The sequence below is a fragment of the Lucilia cuprina genome, chromosome 5 (genome assembly GCF_022045245.1).
Source record: "Lucilia cuprina isolate Lc7/37 chromosome 5, ASM2204524v1, whole genome shotgun sequence".
Taxonomy (NCBI): Eukaryota; Metazoa; Arthropoda; class Insecta; order Diptera; family Calliphoridae; genus Lucilia; species Lucilia cuprina.
Genome location: NC_060953.1, coordinates 39672281 through 39700074, shown reverse-complemented (window position 1 = coordinate 39700074; position 27794 = coordinate 39672281). Strand labels below are relative to the sequence as shown.

General features: G+C 28.1%; 1 protein-coding gene across 9 annotated transcripts in view; it reads right to left on the bottom strand.

The window, feature by feature from the left end:
- LOC111678983 (translational regulator orb2-like) overlaps positions 1-27794 on the bottom strand; it is a 58325-nt gene that overhangs the window by 4840 nt on the left and 25691 nt on the right. For 6 of the 9 annotated variants that reach the window (XM_046952342.1, XM_046952340.1, XM_023440458.2 and 3 more), the window contains 4 exons: positions 2114-2322; positions 713-1899; positions 566-647; positions 68-230 (listed from right to left, as the gene is read on the bottom strand). In XM_046952342.1, the coding sequence (XP_046808298.1) occupies positions 68-230; positions 566-647; positions 713-1899; positions 2114-2322 (1641 nt within the window). Of the gene's footprint in view, positions 1-67; positions 231-565; positions 648-712; positions 1900-2113; positions 2323-18597; positions 20513-27794 lie in introns of those variants that run through there. The other 3 variants (XM_046952343.1, XM_046952345.1, XM_023440459.2) reach the window with 3 other exon arrangements.

The following is a 27794-nucleotide window of genomic DNA, read 5'->3' as shown; positions in this document are numbered from 1 at the left end:
CTTTAAAAAAACAATAATTAATTATTTAAATATAAGTTATTGATATTAGTATGTTGTGTCTTGGTACCTTTTTCTAGCTAAACCAATAGGTAATAATTCAATACGACAGCCTAGTAAATCGTATGTGCGATGTGTGGTAAAAATTATAGTTTTACGATTTATAGGCAATTCATTCCACATAACACGCTTGGGTATACGAGCATTCGTAGTGGATATATGTAATACTGTGCCTGCAATTATAAAAAAATAGAAATATGAAAAGTAGAAGATATTGAAAGCTACTTGAATTGATGTATCTATCTATCTATCTATCTATCTATCTATCTATCTATCTATCTATCTATCTATCTATCTATCTATCTATCTATCTATCTATCTATCTATCTATCTATGTATCTATCTATCTATCTATCTATCTATCTATCTATCTATCTATCTATCTATCTATCTATCTATCTATCTATCTATCTATCTATCTATCTATCTATCTATCTATCTATCTATCTATCTATCTATCTATCTATCTATCTATCTATCTATTGATATTATTAGTTGTACAACTTACCTTCCAGTTTAATATAAACCGATCTAGCCATGTTAATACTGAATGTATTTGGATCGTAACTATCAATCTCATTCATCCAACCCTAAAAATATACCAAAAATAAAAAATTAAGTTTTTTTACTAAAATCCAAACTACTTCACACTTACCCCATACGATTTAACAGTTTTATACTCCTTCACTGCCGGTACCTCACATATTGTCATTTTACTATAGTCGGGTATATGAAACGTTGTCTTTTCTGGTTTAAAATGTATGGTATAACGTTCAATAACTGTTTGTATTAAATTCCAGAGACCATCAACAATGGTAATGCTTAATAAACAAGTTAAGACCCCGCGAATAAAATCATTTAAGGGCAAAATGAATATGGTTACTAAACCCATAATGGAAATACAGGGTAAATATTTAGCATGTTTAACAATTTGATACCAATAATCCCAAAAGAAATGTTTATTGTCAACTTGATTTGTTTTACCCAAGGAAGCAGCACTATCCGATGATAGACGTGACTCGTTGGGAGTCATATTTGTAGGATCTTGGCATTCGTATAACATTTTAATACTTTTTAGTGTATAGTCCTTGTAGGGTGGAGTGTTTAGATTATCACTTTGTAATGGTAAATTTAATTCATCACGTTTAGGTGGTATGGAATCGGGTGAGGTATCATCAGCAGCTGGGGCGGCTGTGGCTGGTGGTATCATATCCTCTAACATCTCAACACCAGACTCAATTTCTATATCTTTTTTACCCACTGTAATACCCTTGGGTTTCTTGGCCGGTTTACCACTTACTACTACGGGTACTGCAGCAGCCATTTCACCACTGGCGGCCACTGTGGCGGCTAAAGCTGAAGCCATATTGGTGGGTGAAGCCAATTCTGCTGTTTCTACACCTTTATTACGGCGTCTTCTTAAGAAATTTCCCCTTAAAGAAGTCGAAGAGGACGAGGAGCCTGTACTTCTACTGGGACTGATGTCTTTCTTCACTGCTGTCACTGCCGAATGGCTAACAGGTGTAGAAACTGTTGCTGCTGCTGCAGCCGAAGCGGTGGAGAGGGTAGCTCTTTGTGCTTGATGTGCCGCGTGTTTGGCCTTTACTTTCGACTTGAGATGAGCAAAGCCGCGTCGGAAACGTGAATGTTCCGATTCACCCTCTAACAATATTTCATTTTCAAATTCTGAATCGGAATCTTCCAATTTACTAGATCTTTTATGTTTACCACTACCACCACTACTGCGTCTATCCTGTTCCACCGATAAATCTTCACTCATGGAAGTTTTAGTCTCCTGATCTGAATCGAATTCAATTCCCGTTTGCTGTTGATGTTCACCCCCTAAGACATGATAAATGGGGAGTTTTAGATGATTCATTTGAAAATAAATAGAAATTTATTTAGTTATAAAATGTTTTGATTTTGTTTTTTGTTTACACATTACTACTATTTTAATTCTTTTTTTAATTTCATCAAAAAATCAAATTTAAAAATTAAAAAAAAAATTGTAACAAAAAAACGAAATCATAATTATAATGAATTTTGAAATATTTACCTTTGATTATAATAGTTGGATATGATTGGGGTTGTAATGTAGTAATATTTGTTGTACTACCTTTAGATGATTTTATATCTTCAATTGTTTGTGAAACTTTACCTTTTATCATGCGCCATGTACCAATCGAAGTGGCATCACTGCTCGATAATGCGGCTATTAAATTTGGTCCAACCGAAGTTGGTGAGATGCCCTCAATACTGCCTGATCTGTGTGTGGAAGAGATCAGAATTATTGTATAATTAACATTTGTATATAACGGATATTTATTTAAATTGTTTATTTTTACTAAATCGATTCAGATTTATAATAAAATATATAAAATGTTAGTAAATGGACCTAAGTATAGACACGCCATAATTTAGAAAAGTGATGAATAACTCTCTTTATCTCTGTGTTAAATAGACTTAGATAAACTATGTCAAGTGGATCAATAGTTTGGTCCATAGACTATGCAATATCATAGTCCATAACTTAGTAAGTAGTCCGAAGACTACTTAGTAGACTGATCTATAGTTCTGAGCCTTATTTGTTAGATAATGTAATTCATATATTCTATCGCATAGTAGAGGTAAATCTAATTCATTACGTTAAGGTGGTATGGAATCGGGTGAACTATTGTCAGCAGCTAAGACGGCTGTGGCTGTTGATATCATTTCCTCTAACATTTCATCACCAGAATCAGTTTCTATATCTTGCCATAAATTAGCTAATAGCTCATAGACTGTTCTATAGACTTGTCAATAAAATAGTCTATAGACTTGTAAATGTATTGATCAATAAATAGTTTAGCTAACTGACTAGTCTATAATGTAGACCATGTCTAATACTATGTATTAGAGTGAAAAGAATAGCAAATAAGATATACATATAGAGATAATATTTTATTCATTATGATATTTCATAGGTGAGTTAATGGACTAAGCAATAAACTCCTTAATAAACTAGAAAATATGCTAGTCCCTAGATTTGTCAATAGAATATTCAATACGCTAATCAAAAGTATAGCCTCTGAACCATTGAATAGGCTGGTTTACTCACTAATTTATATACTAATAATAGTCAAGTTAGTTAGTCCAAACATTAGTCTAACCCATAGAGTATTAAATAGATTAGCCCTTGGACCATTCCGGCTTAGTCTGTAGACTAATAAAAAGTCTTATCCAATAGACTAGTCCATAGTCTAGTAAATGTTGTACTCATAGTTTAGTTCGTAGACTAATCAAAAGTCTTATCCAGTAGACTAGTCCATAGTCTAGTAAATGTACTAATCAATAGAACATCACAGAAAGAAATATAAAGTATATAGACTAGTGCATTAACTAGATACAATTTTAGTCAACAAATTGATAGGCTTGTCAATAGTCTAGTTCATAGACTAGTCAATAATATTGTCAATAGATTAATTCACAAACTAGTCCATAGACTCGTCAATAGTCTACTAGACAATAATATAGTTAACAGTCTATGTAATACATTAGTTAATAGATTATTCCATAGTCTATCGTGTACACTTGTCTAGACTAGTTCTTAAACTATTATATAGTTATAATAATAACACCAAATTGGTATATATCCACACGAAGACCCAAGAGGATCCATTTTTATTCCCTTTAAGAAGAAACAAAATATAAACAGAAAGAAGATAGAAAAGCCGAAACGATAAATGTGAAATAGAGAAAGAGTACGATATCCAAATCTAGCACAGTCGCAAAACTATGTTCTTCTGTCTCTAGCTCCTATTCGTCCTCACACAACCCAAAAAAAACTCTTGTGTGTTAAAGACCTAATTTCCCAGAAAGTCTCCAATTGCGAAGTGACCGGTTATCACTTCTACAATCTGCAATCCAACATACTATGCCAAGATTGGTTAGAGGAGTTTCTTAGTTTATCGAAGTTTAACCTCTAGTAGTGGCAGATTAGAAGTTTTACCTACCTAACTCCACAGTGACCACATCTGGCCAGTTCGTCTGCGATCTTATTATTTTTGGAAAGCACAATTTTTTTGATAAAAAAATTAATGCACATTTGAATTGTGTGAGTTATATCCCTAATTTTTGAAAAAGTATATTCCTAGGCGAAATATATAATCTTACGGTAAATTTTGTTATTGTATTGGTTATTAAAACAAGGCAGAGCGATAGCATCAGAGCAAGAGTAGCAGGGCGAGAGCAGCACACTAGTTATTATTGGCTAGAAACATAAAATTAAGTATGTGAAGCCTGGCTTAAGCTAGAAGCCATAAAAGGGAACTTTTTGGTACTTTTTCGTTTTTCAAAAGGTACTTTTTGAATTTTCTATAATATTAAACGTAGATATATGAAACTAACCATGTAGAATCTGAATTAAGAGAGAATCCATAAAAGGGAATTTTTTGGTACTTTTTCGTTTTTCAAAGGTACTTTTCGAATATTCTATAATATTCAATCTAGAAACATGAAATTAAGTATGTAGAGTCGGAATTAGATGAAAACCCATAAAAGGGAACTTTTTAGTACTTTATGTTTTTCAAAAGGTACTTTTTGAGTTTTCTACAAATCAAAGGAATTTTTTTGGGTACTTTTTCGTTCTACAAAAGGTACTTTTTGAATTTTCTATAATATTGGACCTAGAAACATGAAATTAAGTTGAAATTTGGTGTGAACCGGAAAAAGGGAACTTTTTGGTACTTTTTTCTTGTTTCTTGTTTTTTGAGTTTTCTATAGTAATGAACACAGAAACATGATATTAAGTATGTAGAGCCCGGATTAGACGAGAACAAATCAATGAGGATTTTTTGATACTTTATCGTTCTGCAAAAGGTACTTTTTGAATTTTCTGTAATATTGAACCTAGAAATATTGAATTAAGTATGTAGAGTTTGAGTTAGGTGAGATCCGGAAAAGGTAAACTTTTTGGTATTTTTTTTTTTTTTTTTGTTTTTTAAAAGGTACTTGTGGAGACATGTAGTACATGTGGGGAACTGAAGAAGAAAAAAAATTACAAGAAGAATAGTTTTGGTTTTTTTTTAATGTTTAAATAATATCTCAGGAAAAACTCTTATTGAAAAGTAATGAGTTAAAAAGCTAAAAACCGCTTTTTACTACTTCTTCATTAGCATTTTAAGTCATTATTTTAACACGATGGTGTCATTGAAGGCAAGTACTTCTACGCTCGCTTACAAATAAGGAGTTAAAAAAGAACATATCATGCTCGCTTTTGGGAGACATTTTGGTACTTTTTTATTTGTATTTTGATTGGGTAGCGAAGCACCCAGGTTAAGCTAGTAAATTTAAAAAAAAATACATTTTATAATATTTATTCAGAAAAAATGTATTTATTAAGTGAATTGTATTATTTTTGTTTTTCTTTTTTTTGTAATATTATAATTTTTATTAATATATAATTTCATTCCTTTCCATCTGTATTTTTTATTATTATTTTTTTGTGATGCACCAAAAGTTTTCAAGATTTCTTTTATGTATTTTTTTATATTTTCTTTTTTATTTTAATAATACATTTTTTATTTTTTTAACTGTATATTATTTGGAAATATAATATCGATAAAAGTTTGCAACTAATTTGTTTTTTTATTATTTGATTTTTAATTATTAATATTTTTTTCTTTAATTTTTTATTAATATTTCACTTTATTTGGTTTCTTTTACTGATATATTTAGTTTTAAAAACTTGTTTTATTTAAGTAATAAATAATAATTTGTTTCAACTATTTTTTTTAATAATTCTGTTAAATTTTGGTTTATTTTAAGTTTTGAGAGGGTTAGAGATATATTTGTTTGCTTTTTAAATTGCTGTTATAATTGTTTAAAGGGATTTTTGTTTATATTTTTGTTTATTTAATATTATTAGTTTTTTTTTTTAATAATTGTATGTAAACTTTGTTCTTTAACTATTTTATGTTTATAGAAAAAAAAGAAAAAAACTACAAAATTTCTTTTTAATTTATATATTATTTTATATATATTTCTTTCTTTTTTTTTTGTAAAAATAACTAAAAAAAAGTTCTATAAATAATGTTTTGTTTTATAAAATATTTTCTTTTATATAAAAAAATTCATATGAAAAAATATTATACCTAAATTGTATGTTATGTTCTTTCTAATAATTATTATAATAATTATTATGTTAAAGTATTTCTTGTTGTTTTTATATTTTCTTATATATTTTTTATAATTATAAATATTTTGCTAAAGGAATCATTTTCATTTAAGGGAATTTTTATTTATTTATTTATTTATTTATTTTTAAATTACAGTATTTCTTTTTATATGGAAGGATGTGTTTTTTTTAAATTTTTTTTAATTATTATTTTATTTTTTGTTAATTTAAAAAGGGCATTAAGGTTAACAAAAATTCTTTTAGTTAAGGTACTACTTGAAGAATAATATTTTTTAATATATATTTTTTTGCGTATTCGGTTTCGAATTGAAAAAATATGACACTTTTTGAAACTTTTTATAGTTTATACTAAAAAATAGTCAAGAATTTTTAAAAGATTTTTCTGATCGTCTTTGGAGCTGGAAACTGTGACTATATTAACTCATAATAAGTTAAAATTGTGATTATTATAAGGAATACATCAATCTGTAGACAAAACTATAGATGAGGGCTGTCGCGGATACAGCTCGAGTGTTTGGGGGAGGGGCACTTTTGTTTTTTCACTTATTTTCTTTTTTTCCTTTTTTCTCGTTTGTATATTTGGTATGAACAATTTTCGGTTTCCCACTTCCCAATACTGCCTTTAAAAAATCTATTGTTTCAATCCTTAGTCATGATCAGTTTAAAATCTTGACTATAAATCCATCTTTTTTATAAAGATCAACTTAAATTAGTAAGTAATTTTATAGATCGGGCTGTAGGCTTGACTATCTTAAATATAGATCTATAGTCTTGTCAAAAAATAAGTCTATAGTTCGACTATAGTTTTGACTAAAGATCAATATGTAGACTTGACTACGGAATAGCTTATTCGACTATAGATCAGTTTATAGCATTGACTGTAGATCAGTATCTACAGTCTTGACTTTAGATCATTCTATAGTCTTGACTATGGATCAGTATATTGATCACCAAATCATATATTCTTGACTATAGATCAGTCTGTAATTTTCGCTGAGGAAAAGTTTATAGTCTTGAATATACATCAGGCTATAGTTTTGACTAAAGAGCATTCTATAGTCTTGTTAATAGGACAGTATTATCTTGACTATAGATCAATCTATATTCTTGACTATAGACTATTTTATAGTATTGATTATAGATCAGTCTATAGTCTTCACTATAGATCAGAGAATTATGACGACTTGATATCTATTGAACTGTTTTCTCTTCAGTTTAGTCAATGTTTTATATAAAAGTTATTTTATAGTCTTGAATATGGATCAGTATATTGATCACAAAATCATAGATCTGTATATTCTTGATTGTAGATCAGTGTGTAATTTTGACTAAGGAAAAGTTTATAGTCTTGACTATAGATCAGGCTATAGTTTTAACTAGAGAGCATTCTATAGTCTTGTTAATAGAACAGCATAATCTTGACTATTGATCAATCTATATTCTTGACTATAAATCATCCTATAGTATTGATTATAGATCAGTCTATAGTCTTGACTATAGATCAAAAATTATGTTAACTTTATATCTATTGAACTGTTTTCTCTTCTGTTTAGTATATGCTTTACATAAAAAATGTTTAGTCAAAATAAGTCTATAGCTTTGACTAAAGATCTGTCTGCAGTTTATTGTCCTGACTATAGAGTAGTCTATAGTTTCGATTATAAAGCTTTCGATAGCATTGTCTATACAGCAGTCGTGGTTATATATCAGTCTATAGTTTTGACTATAAATCAGTTTATAGTTTTGGCTATAGATCAGTCTATAGTCTTCACTATAGATCACTCAATAGTCTTGTATATAAATTAGTCTATAGTCATGACTATAGATCGGTGTATATTCATCAGATCAGATCAGTCTATAGTCTTGACTATAGATCAGTCTATAGTATTGACTATAGTTCAGTCTATAGTCTTGACTATAGATCAGTCTATAGTCTTGACTATAGATCAGTCTATAGTCTTGAATATAGATCAGTCTATTGTCTTGACTATAGATTAGTTTATAGTCTTGACTATAGATCAGTCTATAGTCTTGACTATAGTTCAGTCTATAGTCTTGACTATAGATCAGTCTATAGTCTTGACTATAGATCAGTCTATAGCCTTGAATATAGATCAGTCTATTGTCTTGACTATAGATTAGTTTATAGTCTTGACTATAGATTAGTTTATAGTCTTGACTATAGATCAGTCTATAGTCTTGACTATAGATCAGTCTATAGTCTTGACTATAGATTAGTCTATAGTCTTGACTATAGATCAGTCTATAGTCTTGACTATAGATCAGTCTATAGTCTTGACTATAGATCAGTCTATAGTCTTGACTATAGATCAGTCTATAGTCTTGACTATAGATTAGTCTATAGTCTTGACTATAGATTAGTCTATAGTCTTGACTATAGATTAGTCTATAGTCTTGACTATAGATCAGTATAGTCTTGACTATAGATCAGTCTATAGTCTTGACTACAGATCAGAATATAATCTTGACTACAGATCAGAATATAATCTTGACTATAAATCATTCTATAGTCTTGAATATAGGTCAGTCTATAGTCTTGACTATAAATTAGTCTATAGTCTTGACTATAGATCAGTCTATAGTCTTGAATATAGATCAGTCTACAGTCTTGACTATAGATTAGTCTATAGTCTTGGCTATAGATCAGTCTAAAGTCTTGACTATAGATCAGTCTAAAGTCTTGACTATATTTCAGTCTATAGTCTTGACTATAGAACATAGAATTTTGACGACTTTATATCTATTGAACAGTTTTCTCTCCTGTCTATGTTTTTCGAAAAAAATTCTTCTTTTTTTGGTATAAGCTATAAAAACAAACTCTGTTTTAAAACCGATTTCAATACTAATCATTTTCATTATTTTTAATTTTTATTAATAATTCATTTTAATAAAATATTTTGCAATAGGTACCAAATTTTTATTTTCTTGTTTATTACAGTTTATCATCCAATTAATTTCACTAATTAAAAAACAGGTTTTCTAGCTACTAATATTTTATTTAATGAATTGTTATCATTTTCATCAATTAATTCATTAATTTTATACAAAAATTGTGCTATGAAAAGTTTCAAAAAATAATTTGTTTTTTTTTTTTATTTTTTGTTGTTGTTGTTTTCTATCAATTTTTTTCTTATTTTTTATTTTATATTTTTCTTTAAGATACAAGTAAATTAAATGCTTTTTTAAAACTCATGATTAAATTGTTAATTCACGAAAATTTTTTCTTTCTTTTTTTCTGCAAATTTGTTATAAAAATCGTTAAGTAGGTATGTAAGTAGTATAATATTTTTCTGTCTTATTTATAGTTATTATAACTTTTAAAAAAGCCAATTGTTTTTCGTTATAATTATTAAATATTTGTTAGATTTTATTTTGGTTTTGAAGTAAAGTTTTGTCATTTTGGTTTTATATAGTATTCAAGGCGATTTTATATATTTTTATAGTTTTGTTAATTAAAAAAACGTTTAAGCTTTAGATTAAAGGTATTTTAATGATTTTATTTTATATATTTATAATTTAAAAAAAAAAACTAATAATTGTACTACCTTTCTTCAATTAATTCGTATATATATTTTCATTATTAATTCTTTATACAACAGTTTTGTTTTTTGTTAAATAAATTATATTATTTAATAAGTCTTGTTTTATTTTTTAATAAAATTACACATTATTTTATATGTTTTGCTTATTGATTTAATAATATTTTTTGTTAAACTCGTAAAGTTTTGAGATTTATTGCAGAGTAGAGTAAGAAAAGTTAGAAGTTGCTTATAAGATTTTTATTGAATTGTTCTTTATCTTTAAAAAGAGTTCGTAAATAAAAAGAAATTATGATAAAATAATAAAAAACAGGACAAAATAATATAAAATAAATGGCATAGAAATGAATAATTTTAATAAAATTTCAAACAGATTTTTTATGAATTTTTTAATGTTTTAAATATATTCATTAAAAGGATGAAATTCGACTTCTAATACGTCTTCTTTAAGTAGCTGTTTACTTTTCCTCATTAACGGATCTCGATTATATATCAGATTTTTATACAAAAAAACACAACTCGAACTTTTAAAACAAAAATTAAAATTTTAAACGTTCCCACGGCAATTGAATATCAGCTACGTAATAACTCGATTCCGAATCGATTAATAATTATTCAACAGTAAAACAATGTGCGCACTTATTCCACATTCGGGCTTCTACTGATATAAGTATATTTGTTTGCTTTATGAAGTGGCTCAATAAGGCCAGGACTAAATTACAAGCTTAGGAAAGTGTTCTCTTAAAATCTAGAGGATATAAAAAAATAGAAATGAATCGAATTACCGAGTAATATCAGTCTATGTTCAAGACTATAGACTACTCTATAGTAATGACTATAATCTGGTCAATAGTCAATACTATAGACCGCTCTATAGTGAAGATTGTAGTCTGGTCTACATACCGTTCTATAGTCAACATTTAGACTGGTCTGTAGTCCAAATTATAGAGACTGATCTATATTTAAGAATGTAGTCTGATCTAAAGTGAAAAACTATGGAGTAGTCTATACTACTCCATAGTTAAGATTATAGACTACTCTATAGTCAAGACTACTCTATAGTCAAGTTTATTTACTACTCTATAGTCAAGAGTATAGACTACACTATAGTCAAGACTATAGACTACTCTATAGTCAAGACTATATACTATTCTACAGTCAAGACTATAGACTATTCTATAGTCAAGATTTTACTCTATAGTCAAGACTATAGACTACTCAATAGTCAATACAATAGACTACTCTATAGTCAAGACTACAGACTACTCTATAGTCAAGACTATAGACTACTCTATAGTCAATACTATGGACTACTCTATAGTCAATACTATGGACTATTATATATACTTTATTGTCAAGACTATAGACTACTCTATAGTCAAGACTATAGACTACTCTATAGTCAAGACTATAGACTACTCTATAGTCAGGACTATAGACTACTCTATAGTCAAGACTATAGACTACTCTATAGTCAAGACTATAGACTACTCTATAATCAAGACTATAGACTACCCTATAGTCAAGACTATAGACTACCCTATAGTCAAGACTATAGACTACTCTATAGTCAAGACTATAGACTACTCTATAGCCAAGACTATAGACTACTCTATAGTCAAGACTATAGACTACTCTATAGTCAAGACTATAGACTACTCTATAGTCAAGACTATAGACTACTCTACAGTCAAGACTATAGACTACTTATAGTCAAGACTATAGACTACGCAAGACTATAGACTACTCTACAGTCAGGACTATAGACTACTCTATCGTCAAGACTATAGACTACTCTATAATCAAGACTATAGACTACTCTATAATCAAGACTATAGACTACTCTATAATCAAGACTATAGACTACCCTATAGTCAAGACTATAGACTACTCTATAGTCAAGACTATAGACTACTCTATAGTCAAGACTATAGACTACTCTATAGTCAAGACTATAGACTACTCTATAGTCAAGACTATATAATACTCTATAGTCAAAAGTACACTAATTTATTGTCAAGACTATAGTCTCTTCTATAGCAAACACTATAGGCTGGTATTTAGTCTAGTCTATAGATGGTTCTATAGTCAAGAAATATAGCCTGATCTATAGTTCAGAATGTAGAGAATGATCTATAGTCAAGACTGATCTGATCAGTAGTCAAGACTATATATATACTGTACTACACTTATCTATAGTCAAGACTATAGTTTACTCTATGGCCAAGACTTTAGATTGTTCTATAGTCAAGACTGTGGACTACTCCAATGTGAAGACTACAGCAAACACTACAAGCTGGTCTATATACGGTTCCATATGCAAGATCTATAGGCTGGTCTATAGTCCAGAATATATTCAAGACTGTAGAATGATCTATAAGTCAAGACTTTATACTGATCTATAGTCAGGACTATATACGCATCTAAAGACTGCTCTAGCAAAGACTCGCTAGTCAAGACTACACTATTCTATAGTCAAGACAATAGACTTCTATAGTCAAGACTGTATACTACTCTATACTCGGGAGTATATACTGTTCTATATTCAGAATTATAGACTAAACTAAAGTCAATTATACAGACTAGTTTATAGTATGCACCAAAGCGTGGACTATAGTCAAGCCTAAAGACTGATCAGTAGTAAAAATATAGACTAATCTACAGTCAAGAATGTCAACTGGTCTAAAGTCAATAATATTTACTGGTTTATGGTCTTTGTTTTAGAATACAGAATAGACTGATCTACGATTAATGGCAAATGCTATAATAATACAAGTTTTTAATAATTTTTTTTAAGAAAACGCAAAGATCAAAAACAGATATTAATTCCGCTTTAAAAACACCTTTCTAAATAAAACAACATTTTGTTTTTATTCTTTTTTTTAATAATAAAAATAAACATGTAAATTTTCTTTTTTTATATAAAAGTATAAATTATAATTATAAAAAAACAACAATTCTAAAAAATATGCAATTAAAAAGATTTATTATATTTATAAAAAAACAAGTTTAACAAAAACACAAATTTATAATTTTATAAAAAATAAAAAAAAATTGCCATATAAAAGTATAAAAAATTTAAATGAGAAAAACAATTAATAAAAAAATAATTTTTTTTTAAGATTTAGCTATTGTTACGAAATGTTTAAAGAAAAAAGTATATATTTTTATTTTTGTTTTTTTTTAATTTGGGTGTAGAGTTTAAGAAAAAGTTAAATTTGTTTTATGTTTTTTTTTCAAGCAAGAAACAGCTTAATTAATTTTTTTAAGATTTTTTTAAAGTTAACATTATGTTAAGTTTAATTTTAATTTAAAGTTATGTTTATATATTTAATTTTCTTTTTTATTGGCTGGTTTTATATTATAAATATTATATTATACATGTAGAAAAAAAAATTATATAAAAAAGTATAAAAAATTGTTTATATATTTTATGTATATATAAAAAAAACAATAATAATTATAATGAATTTTACTACCCGGTTAAAGTTTTTTTTTTGTTTTTGTAAAGTTTTATTTTTTTTATATAATAATTTTTAAAAAATGATTATTTTGTTTTTATTTTTTATATATATAGTGTGTTAAAATTTGTTTTAAGTTTTGAGAGATTTTTATGTTTTTAAAAAAATATATATTTATATATATTTTTTTGTTTATATTTTTGTTTATCATAAAAAAAGACCTTTTTGGTATAAATGTTTTAAACGATATGTATTACAAAAATACTGTAAACAAAAAAAGGTCTTTTAAGGTTTTTATTTTTTTTTACTAATACTTGTTTTTTTGTTATTAAACACACTATAGTTTAAGTTTTTTTGTTTTAAGATTTTGACTTAATTTTTATATTTTATTTAATAAAAATTCTAGAAAAATTTTACTAATTTTTTATATATTTTTTTTAATTTTTATTTTTTTTCCTTTTTAGTTAAAAATATAATTTTTTGTTTTTTTTTTTAATTTATTGCCAATTTTTGTGTTTGAAGCAATTGGTTTGTTTAACTTAAAAAAACATTTTACTATTATAATTATTTTTTTATTTGTTGTTGTTTTATATAAAGAAGTCTAAAAAGTTTCAAAAATGTCTTTGCTAATATTTTCTGTTTTTTTCTTTTTTGTTATTAATTTCTTGATAAGTTTAATATTTTTTTTTTATTTACATATTTTTTTTCTTTTTTTTAAATTTTAATTTTATAAAAAAATTAATTTAAAAAACTGTTAAATTTACTAAATTATTTTTTTTTAAATTTTTATATTTGAATTTTTTTTATTAGGTTTTTATGTTTAATAGCTACTTTTTTTTAATAATAATAATTATTTTTTATTATTTTAGTTTAAGTTGGAAAAAGTTTTATTTTTTTATAAAGTTTTTTTTATTTTGTTTAATAATGAAGCTTTAAATATTTTGCTTTTTTCTTTATTATAATTAGTTAATATTGCACAGATTTTTGTTTTTGTTTTAAAAATTTCTTTTAATTATTTTATTTATTTTTTATTATTGTATTATAAAGTGTTTACAAAAAAATTTATAAAAAAAATGTTTAAAAACTAAATTAGAATTTTCTTTTTTTATTTTTAATAAAAAATTATATAAAAAAACTGGTTTAACAAGAAATTAAATAATAATTTTAATTAAAAACAACTTAAAGGGGAGTTGGTTTAAATTGTAAATTAAAAAAAAAAACAAAACAATAAACTAATACTGAACACAAAGTAGTTTTAAAAACATTTATATTTTAAAGAAAACACATAACAAAAAAAAAAAACAAATGCTTTAAACAAAATTCATTTAGTTTTAACAAACACCACAACAAACATAAAATATTTAACAAAAAAAATTAACTAAATTATTATTAATAAAATTAACAAATTATTGCACATTTCAAATTGTTATTAAACAGCTATACTTTTTGAAAAATATTGCAAAATAAATAAATATTTCAATTCAAAGGTTCTTTAGCGTTTAAAATTTCCCTTATTAAAGTCTTTTAAAACATATTCATTCAAACACATAAAATGAGAAATACATTTGTGCAATTCACAATCAGTGTTGTAAGATTGTAACGTAGTATATATAATTTTTTTGTTATTGATTTGTTTTTTGTTTCAAAAAACGTTATTTGAAAATTTTTTATGACATACAACGATACAACATCGATTGTGAATTGAACAATTGCAATAGAAAAATGTTTTCTTTCTGAATCCAATTACTGATCTAAAGTCTCATTTCTAAACATTTATCATTTTCATAAAACTTTGTTCTATAAACCTCTAATAACTGTTAATGTTTAGTTTATAGTTCAAAAATATTCGAATATAAATCATCATTTGAATTACAAAGTATTTAGAAAAGAAATTTTCATTCTCTAGACTACTTACAACATTTAGGACTTCAGAAAGTATTTGTTTTTTAAGACATTTAATAGGCATAATGGACCTTGATACTTTTCATATTTATAAAAGAAATCTATAAAATTGCCAACAGTTTAAAATAATTAAATAATAATAAAAAATTAAATTTAACACAATTTTTTTTTTAAATTTTTATATAAAATATTTTTTTCGAATTAGGAACATCTCTAAACACAAAACATAAGTAATTAAAATAGTGCAAGGTATCTTAAATATTTGGTAAGACTATTAGGATAAGTAAAGATATATTCTTTTAACAAAACAAAAAAGCCGTCAGACACTGATTTGTTAACAAAGTTGTTAATGTTCGACTATGAAAATAGTCAAGACTTTAGACTATAGTCATAGGATATAGTTTATCCTATTCTATAGTCAATACTATAGACTACTTTATAGCGAAGACTCTATAGTAAAGACTATATATTACTCAATAATCAAGACTATAGACTACTCAATAGTCAAGACTGCAGACAACTAAAGACTATAGACTATTATATCTAATCTAGAGAAATCTTGTAGTCTATACTATAGACTACGCAATAGACTTATCTATTAGTCAAGATTATATACTATTTTATGTCGAGACTACAAACTGCTCTATAGTCAAGACTATAGACTACTTAATAGTTAAGACTTTAGATTACTCTAAAGTCAATACTCTAGACTACTCTATAGTCAAGACTATAGACTACTCTATAGTCAAGACTATGGATTACTCTATAGTCAAGACTATAGACTACTCTATAGTCAAGACTATGGACTACTCTATAGTCAAGATTATAGACTACTCTATAGTCAAGACTATGGACTACTCTATAGTCAAGACTATAGACTACTCTATAGTCAAGACTATGGACTTCTCTATAGTCAAGACTATGGACTTCTCTATAGTCAAGACTATGGACTTCTCTATAGTCAAGAGTGTAGACAACTCTATAGTCAAGACTATGGACTACTCTATAGTCAAGACTATAGACTACTCTATAGTCAAGACTATGGACTTCTCTATAATCAAGACTATGGACTTCTCTATAGTCAAGACTATAAACTTCTCTATAGTCAAGAGTGTAGACTACTTTATAGTCAAGACTATAAACTAGCGAAGACTATAGACCACTCTATAGTAAAGACTATTACTAAATAGTCAAGACTATAGACTACTCAATAGACAAGACTAATCTACTCAAGACTATAGACTATTCTATATTCAAGACTATAGACTATTCTATAGTCAAGACTATAGACTATTCTATAGTCAAGACTATAGAATATTCTAAAGTCAAGGCTATAGAATATTCTATAGTCAAGGCTATAGAATATTCTATAGTCAAGACTATAGAATATTCTATAGTCAAGACTATAGACTATTCTATAGTCAAGACTATAGACTATTCTATAGTCAAGACTATAGACTACTCTATAGTCAAGACTATAGACTACTCTATAGTCAAGACTATAGACTACTCTATAGTCAATCGTATAGAATACTCTATAGTCAAGACTATAGACTACTCTATAGTCAATCCTATAGAATACTCTATAGTCAAAACTATAGACTACTCTGTAGTCAAGACTATAGACTATAATCTATAGTCAAGACTATATACTAGTCTATAGTCTATACTATAGACTACTCTATAGTCAAGACTACTATTGTTTTACAAAATTTTTTAAAATTCTAACATAATTTCAAAAATCAAATTTTTCAAAGAGAAGATCTATATATCTGTTCGTAGTTCTGTCTATTAAGCTGTCTATAGTTCTAACTATAGAACTATTTGAAATCCTAACTATATTTCTATCTAAAATCATAACTATAGATCTGTCTATTGTAATCACTACAGATTAATTAATTGACTGTAGATGTCTGGAATATAAATTAATATACAGTCTAGACTATGTATGTACTGTTGTTTTTAGAAGAATCGTTTGTCAGGACAAAAGATCAGTCTATAGATCTTGTTTGTTGATCAGTTTATAGTCTGGAACAGAATTATGACTGCTTATAGTCATGTTTGTACTGTTGACTTTAGAAGAGACTTTTTTCAAGACTAAAGATCAGTCTATAGAACTTATTTGAAGATCAGTTTATAGTCTGGAACATTATTCCGACTGCTGAGTTTATATTCTTGACTTCGTATCAGCCTATATTCTTAACAATAAATAAGTCTAGACTATAAATCAGTCTAAAATCTTGACAATAGAACATTCTATGACATTAAAAGTTTAAACATAAAGGTGTTTTTGGAAATTCAAATAGTATTTCGAAAATTCGAACAAGCTTTGTTCCACGTCAATTATATTGTTAAGTAAATGTTGACTCTTTTCCACATGGTAGGAAATTTAAAAATTAGCTCTCATAAAAGAGATTCCTTAGCAACTTTCGAAGCGTCATCTCTTATGCTATTCTTCCTTCTCAACTGGATAGCGTGTGTATTTCGCTAGCAAAAAGTGAAGTGCTATTTTAAAAATGTCTAACAAATTCTTAGATTTTACAAGTTTTTGTTTAAAAATCTGTAATTTTTTGTTTTAAGAATATACCTTTAAAGATTGCGAGGACTAACAACAGAAACAAAATAATACTAAAAACTAAATAAAAATAAGACATAGTACAAGAAAAAAAAAATACTGCACACAGTTAATAAAATAATAAAAAATTATATAAAAACAGATTCAAATGTGTTATAAAAATAATATAAAAATTAAAACAAAAACATAGAAATTTAAACTAATAAAAAATTAATTATAAAAAAAATGTAGAAAAATTTTATAAAAAAGTTAAAAAAATTTATAAAAAAAGTAAAAAATAGTTGAAAGCAATACAAAAAGTAAAAAAGTAAGAGAATTAGTTACAAAATTTATATAATATTAAGAAAAATTATAACAAAACTAAAATGTAGTTAAACAAATTGCTGATAAATTGAAATTTTTTATATAAATATTAAAAACAATTTGTTTATTATCAAAAGCTAGACTTTTCTTTAGAAAAATGTATTTAAATTGAAATGTTTTTAAATAAAACAAATATTCCAAATGTTTAACTACATTTAAGAACTTCTTAAGAAACAATATGATTTTTTTAAAATATTAACAAAAAAAAAACAAAACTAAAACATTTCTTTAAAGCTGCTGGGAAAAAGAAAATAATTAAAATATAAAATTTTTATATATTTTTTCTAAATAAAACAATATTTTTGATTTATGTATAATTATTAAGAGTTCTATTGCAAGAGAAGTTTTTTCTATTTAAAATAGAAAAAAATAAACAGTTTGTTATTTCTTTAATAAAAAGGAAAAATTGTTGATTTTTTTAAAAGCAGAGAAAAGAAATAACTTTTCTTTCTTTTGTATAATATTTATAGAATTTGTAAATATTATTTAATCGATTGACTACCAATATTTTAAACTATTTATTTAAAGGTTTTGTTGTTTAGTTTTAAAAGTAATTTGTTTGTCTAAGTAAATTTTCATTTAAAAAGTTATTAAGTGTAAAAAAAGTTCTTGTAGTTCTTTACAAAATCAAAGAACATTAACATTTGTTTTAGATTAAATATTTAGTGTAAAAAAAGTAAAAAAAGGATTAACTACTAAAAACTACAATTATTGTAAAAAAAAAAATATAAAAAAATCATAAAAAACAAACAACAGGAGTTTTTAAAACGTACAAGAGGAGTTTTTGTTTAACAGGGGAAAAAAGTTGTAGTAGAGAGAAAATTTAAAAAAAAATTTGAAAGCTTTTTCGTTACATGTGTAATATTTTTTTTCTACTTGTATTGCATGTTTGCCATTGCAAATTTGTGTTGTTTACGTTGAGGTCTTAACAACCTACCAACGCCGCCGTTAACACCAACGAAAAGGCACTGCACGTGGCCGATCAGCGCCCTCCTTGACTAATGGTTTATGATATTCACGTCCTTGACGTGAGTGTATAACCGACCAGCAGTGTTCACAATAGTATTGTAAACAAGTGACATTAGCACAAAAGAAGGGAGCAAATTTGCTGCCACATCTCTGACCCTCGCATTCATCGCACATTTGATCATCCAAAACATAGGGTTTCACCTCAACCCGTTTATCTATGTCACCGTGTTGCAATTGTACAAAGCGTGCCGAGATTGCCGCTATATAACTTTGTTGATTGGAGAAAGCCACACGACCAGCACCTTTGGGATATTTTAATTCGGGATCTGTATCAATGCCCGCATAGCAGACACCACCATATAAACGATCCATAATCATGGCCAATTCGAAGGCTTTTAAAGGTCTTGGCACACCACCCACAAAAACAGTTTTACGCGGATCCAAAGACATGGTAGCATCAAGTACATAGTCAGCATCGGCCAAACGCCAGGGACGTATCTGTACCGGTTTGTCTTTAATGGTGGGCGATGAAACACACAAATATAGTTTATCATCGTCCGTAATGCAAGAATCTATCAATTGCTGTACACTATTTTCATCTTGGAAGAGTAGAAAAGCATAACCTTTTGGTGGAAAATATGATTTTGATTCGGCTTTGTGTGGCCAATCTACAACCAAAGGACCAAAGCGTCTAAAAGAACTGGTAATTTCATCTTCATCAATATCCGGTGGTAAACCACCCACAAAGACTTTGCGTGAGAAACGTGCCGTATGATCGGAACCTTGTGAATGCGGTGAAGAACGTGAAGGTGAATTTAGTTTCATAGTTGGATCTAAATATGCTGTAGCACCATTACCTGCTGCAATTGCTACAGCATCCACTTCACCCAAATGATGTTCACTCATCTTTTGATTGCGCATACGTTCTGCCATTATGGCGGCAGCTGTAACATTATTATCACCACCTGGTCCTACAGCACCCATACCCATGCGCATTATATCGTTTAGACAATGATCCAAGGGACGCATATCCAAACCGTTGGGCATATAAGGGCCAGCACCCATAAACGGTGGTGCATCACCACCTCCTGTAGCGCCAGCGCTTATGCTGCCATTACCAATCGATAGTGTGGGCACGCCTACAGCCTGGGCAGCATTTATGTCCAGGGTATAGCCGGGTGTGGGTGAAGTTCCCCCTTTGGCGGGAAAAGATATACTGCGTCTATATTTGTTCGGTGAAATGCCAACATTTGAATTAGGTGAAACACCACCGCTACTACCACCAGCTTGTGAACCATTATAAGGCGAATTGCCACCACCACCACCAGCTGCACCAGCATGCGGTGGTATGGGCGATGAGGGACTATGGGCACCACCTTCTAGCTGCTGTTGTTGTTGTGGTGGACAGGGATGATTTGGCGATAGCTGCTGTTTGTTGCCAGTTAATCCGCTGCAGAAATTAAGAGTAGAGATGAAGTTTTTTTGGTTTTAATATAAATTCTTTTTTTTTTCGTTATAATTTTAATTAGAATTTGCTTTTCAATAATATAGGGAATCGATTTAATCCGATTTTATATTAAAAAAGAATTAGCTTTGAATTATAGATATTTTATTTTAAATTTAAGGTGGTAAATAAAATGTTTGTTTAAGAAGGAGATAAAAAATCATCTGATCAAAGCTTTTTTAAAGCTCCTATTTTAAATATTACAATCTTTATATTCTTTTAAATATTACAATCTTTATATTCTTTGAAAGATGTTACGGAAGCTTAGAAGTTTTGTACAAATCAAAAAGATTTGTTCTTAATCTGCCGCGGATCCAGCTCGAGTGTTTCGAGGGGGAGGGGAGGTTTTAAGTTTCCCCCCTTTCCTCTCCCGTGGATCCGCGCTTGTCCTAAATATAGCATAGCTAAATTTAGCTAGAACCTAAAATATGCATACTACGCCAATACAAGTATTAGTGAGAAAATTTCCTAGTGTATTTGCAAGACCTACAACTATTTCACAACTATTTACTATTTTCCTCTTAGTGTGTATTAAAAGTTAGAAAGGAATAATTTTTTTCAAGGTAAAATAGAAAAACTGCAGATTTTGTTAAAAACACACATCTAGCATATTTACAAGACCTATTTGCAATAGATTTTATAATTTTGTAAATTTGCCTTTAAGAAAGTAAATTACAATGATGTCTATATTGTTATTATAAAAATATGAAAACTATTTTTTACTGTTTTTCAATATTTGCAAGGGTTGCAAGAGTAGTAAATAAAGAATTTTAATTGTGAAAATTAGCATTCAACAAAAGTAAATTACACTTTTGTACTTTGTGATATTTAAAACTGAATAATTTTGACCGACAATTTGACAACAATTACAAGGTTTGCAAATGTAATTTGCTATAAAAAAAACGAAATTTTCTTTTTATATAAAAACACACATATTGCACATTTACAAGATCAGTTTTCAATAAATGCTAATCTTGGAAATTTAACATTGTTAATGTTACTATGACTTGCAGCATTTGCAAGATTTGCAAGGGTAGTATGTAAATGTTAACAATCTTGGGAATTTCTAAACAGCGTAATTTTCTTGACTTACAACATTAGCAAATGCATTTTGTGAAAGATTTTAGTCTTGTAAATTTACAAGTACATATAACAAATAAAATTTGAACATATTTTTTTAAGTAGAATTGTAAAGCGAGCGCTTTTGGTTTTTTCCAATATTTTCTCGATTTGCAAGGGTAATTTTAAAAAAATTTTTGATAATAATGAATTTTAGTCTTGCAAATATAGTAAAGTAACAGTTTTGATATAGTATTTATCACTTAACTTGTTTAGGTATTGTATATGGCAAATTTGTGCGTTTCCTAGAACATTTGCAAATTTGCAAGGGTAGTTTGCAAAGGATTTTAGTCTTGCAAATTTGCTCAAGTATAGTAAATAACAATTTTATATATTTTATTGTACTTGACATGTAAACAACTAATTTGTCCTTGCCATGCTACATTTACAAGGTTAACAAGAGCAGTTTGTCTGTAAAAAGGAAATTAAACAAAAAAGGGACTTAATTGAAAGAAAAACTGTCAAAAGAACGTCAAATATGTCAGATTAAAATAAAAATACATTTTATATTATCAGCTTTATAAAGGCATCACAAAATTTAGAAAATTCAGTGACCCTTGCAGATTATAGCTTCCACAAATAACATTAAAAGATTTACCACCTTTAATTTAAAATATTTTTCTTTTCCATTTCAATGTTAAACGTTTTTTTCTGCTTCACACTTAGATAAATATAATAAAATAAAAAAATATATATAAATTGAAATAAATACATACAAACATTGGTTATATATTATACATAAATTTTGTTGGTATATTAACCCGCTTCCGCCCAGCGTTACAAATATGCAACGGTGGAGGTGTCTTTATAATTTATTTTGAAAAAAGCATTAAAATTTGTTTACTAGGACCATGAAAAATAGTTTATTATTTTTTTTAATTTTCTTTTGATTAAGAAAAAAATATCAGTTACAAGCGACAAAAAAAAATGTAAGTAAATTTTGTGTTTAAAAAAGGATTGTTTTTTTGTATATAAGCAGCATTACATATGTGTTACACTGGGCGTTTAACAAACAGTTGGAACTTATATTATATTACAATTAACTTATTTAGAAAAAAATTGCATTTAAACGATATTGCTTGGAGTTTGATGTCTATTCATGGCATATATAAAAAAGCATTGTTAGAATATGAATTTTGTAAACATTGAACAGCTGTTGCATACAAAATCAACTATTGTGAATGTTCACGATAGCAATTTTCCCTTCGAGGGGATTGAAAATTTCAAGGGAAAACAATTGTACTTCTATTTGCGATAGCGGTGCATACAAAATCAACTATTGTGAATGAGTTGTTCACAACAAGTTCACAATAGCAATTTTCCCTTCGAGGGGATTGAAAATTTCAAGGGAAAACAATTTTACTTCTATTTGCGATAGCGGTGATAGTGTTCCGAAGCTACTTCTTTCAAATCGAATTACACAGTAACGCCTTTGGAATCAGTTATCATTTGACACTATAAAATTTTGAAATTATGCATGAAAAAGTGAAGACCAAATCGTAATGACAACTATGCCATTCCGTGACGAATAAACTGATTGATCCTGTGAGTTTAAATGTTAATCTTTGATATAACTGTGAGGTTGCTGTTACTGTCACAGAACAAAACATAGAAACTAACTTTATTGATATATCGATATGAATTTCTAATTCTCGCTGGCATTCTATGTAGTATCCAATCTCTTTCACTCTTCACTTTCAGACCATCACACTATCTATGTTCTCTCAGAGATACAATCAGCTAATTTGCACTACATAAGATGTGCTCATAATCATGCGTGTCCATTTAGAATACGTACCATCAGAAGATTTCTCGTCTTAACCTTAAGGTTGTCGTTGTAATTTTGTACAAACCAAATCAGCTGGCAACTAACAGGGTCGGTGTACCTACTTGACTGATGTATAAAAATTTCTATTTAAAAGAATCTTTAGAAATCGATATGATGTTTTATTTCTCTTTGGTATTTTTGTAATATCCAGTCTAAATTCTCTTTTACTCTTGCCAGACCCCCACACTTATTATATGCATGGTTAACAATAACTTGAATAAAAATTGAATAAAAAGGAATAAAAGTTTAAAGGCCAATACTTGATATGAGGTCTACTATAGATAGCCATAGGACTGGATAAGATATGTTTAAAGAATTTGACTTGGTTCTTACGGGGCTACGGTCAATCATTTGACAGATAATGAAACACTAATATACTGGAATATTGCAGGTTATGCGAACATGTTGACTGCCCTAGAATAATGAAATTCAGGTTAAAATGGCTGGGAAATAAGTTCCATAACGAATTGGGGAGGAAATTTCGGGACTGTCCGAAATTTTAAATAAAATATGAAAACTTTTTCATTCATTCCTTAACCTATCTGAACTATCGGCTACAAAACGGACTATAAACTTTTTCGGGTTTTACCGATATCCAATCGGCAAAAAGGGCTTTATGTGATGGTGTACACAACATCAAACATAATCCTAGGTATTCCCGACATTACCTCATTTCATAATCTATATTTTGGAGGAAATAACGGCCATAAAACGGACATCAAGCGTACCGCGCACTGTTACATTTTTTAGCAAAAGCTAATCAAGGACTTTACGTGATAGTTTATACAATATCAAGCAGGGTCCTAGAACGCCGAGCATCTCTAAATGAGATGGTAAAGCATTCCACAAAATTACTGTATTGGATTCCAAGACATCAGCAAAAACCTTCGCGGACTCTCTTGTCAACGTGACTTCCACACTAGCAAGATATACCGCACTTAACCGATTCGTGATTAAAGTGACTAAGGTCACCTACAGGTGGACGTCGTTTAATCAACAAAGATTCCAAGTTTTACTTCACGTTTCAAGAGAAAATCTACGGAACTTGAGTGCCCCTTCTAAAAGACTAAATGACTTCGGCAGAAGCTGCCTTTGTCCCGATCAAGCTGATAACAGATTGAATCTGCTAAGTATCAATTTACTGCACGACTTTACAGATCTATGTAGCCTCCGATAGGTTAGTGGTTAGTGCTGTAGTCTAGTAGATTGGAAATGGTGAATTCGAATGAGGCAATGGTTAAGAAGTGCACAGCATGCCCAATAAAGGCCCAGGTTGTTGTTTTAATAGGTTGGTTGTAACTGGATGTTCTTCCCTGGGAAAAAATTCCGGTTGATACAGCTGTTGTTGATTTGGCAATCTTTGGCCGATTGAGAATCGGGTAGTTCCGGAAAGGAAATCCAATTGTCCTGGAAAGCAAAATACCTAGGTGCATTTCTTCGGATGTCATGTATATAAATACATCCTCTTTTTGAAATAACTAACTAACTAACTAACGGATCTATTTATTCGCGCAACAATGATCAAATAGAACGAATACGAGAGAGGGATCAACGTATTGGTCCCAAGTATACTAATCTTACCAATATTTTATCAAGAACATAATTCATCTGAAGGAGAATTTTGATTTTAGAATTCTGTAAACAATTCACAGCAGATTCGAATAGAATAAATTATTGTGAATGATCAAAAGGAAATTTCTGTTCAGTAGCTACAAGACAAAAAAGGAATGCTGAGCTCGCTACATACTTTCAATGGGAGAAATCATTATCTTGTATGTTTAGATTATTTCTTAAATACTTTTTGCTTTTCAAAACTCTTTTAAACAATATCGTTTTATTTTATACTTTTCGTTATATATATTTTTTTTATAAAAATATCTTCAAAACACATGCACATTTACAATTTTTCAATTTTATTTATAATATTTTTATAAATATTTTTTTTAACATAAAAACTAATTTTATAAAAAAACAATTTTAATTTATTAAATATTTTTACACGAGACAAAACACAACAAATTATGAAACACAGACATTTATAAAAAAAAAACTAGGATTTAATTTAATATTAGAAATATACATAGACAAAAAGTGTAAAGAGGAGAGAGCAAAAGTTAATAAAAAAATAAGCAAATTCTAATTTAAAATCAATTATGGCTTATTCCGTTTATTTATTTATGTTGTTGGTGGTGGCATTTGTTGTACAATTTTTATACGATTTTTTTTTCTTATAAAAAAAACAGAAGGAGAGAAGTGGAAAAAATATTAAAAGTTGACAAATTTTTAATATTAACGAGAACATTTTTTTGATTTGATTTAATCCTTGACTATATTCAGTTTTCCACTTCTCTTTTTGGTGTTTTTATTTATTTTTTTTTTTTTTTTTGTTATATTTGTTTTTAATAAAATTAGTATTGGGGAAAAAAAAGCTCTCGTATTAAAATTTCCACACTCACACACAGTTACATACGCACACAAATACATGGAAAATATTAATAAAATTCCTTTAGAATTTAAATAATTTTGCTGTTGTAGTTGTCGGTTTGGTGGTGTTGGTGGTGGTGACAGAGATAGAGAGAGTTGTAAGTTACGTTGAATAGAGAGTTACATATGTTTGGTTGTTAGAAGTTTGTTGACTGTGACTGGTAAATGTATAGAGAAGTTATAGACGGATGTATATAGATGGATGGGTTTCTTTTAGTTGGTTGTTTGCTTGTTGGTTTGTAAAATTTCTATAAAACATTAATAATTGCAATTTATCAACTAGACGACTCCTTTTGGAAAAAATTGTCGTTGTATTAGGTTTTTTTTAAATTTTCTATCAAGTTGTTTTTTGGTATTGGTAGTTGTGGTAGTAGTAGTGATGATGTTGGTGAAGTGTTTAGCATATTGGTTGCATGGTATGTTGCTGTTTTTTTTTTTTCAATTAAATTTCAATTTTCCTTTTCTTCCTCTCGTTTTTTTAGTTCAGTTATGAGTTTTAAACATATTTAACATTTTAACACTTTAACTTTTTACACACAAGATAATGCAAAATTTTTCATTTCCGTTTTTTAACGAAACTAACGTATGATTATAATAGAAACGTCAAACTACAAAACCACACTTTGCAGTTCTTTAAGAAACTTTAAACAAATTTTCTAAAATTTTGGAAAAATACAATATTTTTGCAATTTGTATACCCTTCACACTTTGTAATAACTTTTATATAATTTTCCCAACCAATAAATTATCGACTTCGTTATCTTACAGACTTCGAAGTCGATTTAGTCATATCCGTCTGTTTGTGTATAAGTGAAGTCAACTTCAGAAGACATTTTCTCAAAATTTGATTAAAAATGTCGATTTTGTGCCTGCTTTGATAAAAAGAAACATGAGAGAAATATAGTCGGTTGTGGCCTACTATTTAATACATTAAACACCAGTTAAGAGGTTATAATCTCCCCAATCGCGAATAGAAATGAACATTTTTGTTCCCTTGAAATTTTCATTTCACTCGAAGGGAAAATTCGTAAAGTTGTTGTGAACAATCCATTCAAAATAGTTGATTTTGTATGGAACAGCTGTTCAATGTTTACCATATTTCATCAACAAATTTTACAACAGGCGATTTTTTCACGACAAAAAAGTTAGTGAACGATAAAAGTGAAAAGGGAACATATTTCAAGTGAAATGAAGATTGGCGATAGGGGTGAATGTGATTTATTTTTCGTAATAAAGCATTTAAGTTGAATGCCTTCGATATATTTCAGCAATTTATTGATGAATAACTAATTTTATAAAAAAGGCTTTATATCAGGATCGCCACTGGGGAAAAATGTGGATCGATCTTAGTTAGGAGAATAAAATGTGATTTATTTTTCTTAATAAAGCATTTAAGTTGAATTCCTCCGATATATTACAGCAATTTATTGATAAATGTGGACCCATATCCTCATAAAATTTCGTGGGTATAAAAGTGTATTCATCCTTAATTTCATCGTGACATTTACATTTTTAAGTGGATTTTATTCATTTAACTTTAGCTCATTTAGGCCCAATCATGACGCCTCCAAATTTTGTAATGTCGGGCCTCACTTGACTCTAGCCCTCATACAAAGATCGCACCAGAAAATAACTTAAATGTTCACAATTCACTATAAAACTAAAAGCCGTGATAGACGGTTGTCAGATGTTACAACGTTGTCAAAAAATGTCTAATAATCGTCTGAACTTGCAATTTTTCTTTTGCAACGTTGTCAGATAAAGCATAACCGAAAATATTGCAAGACAAAATTTGTA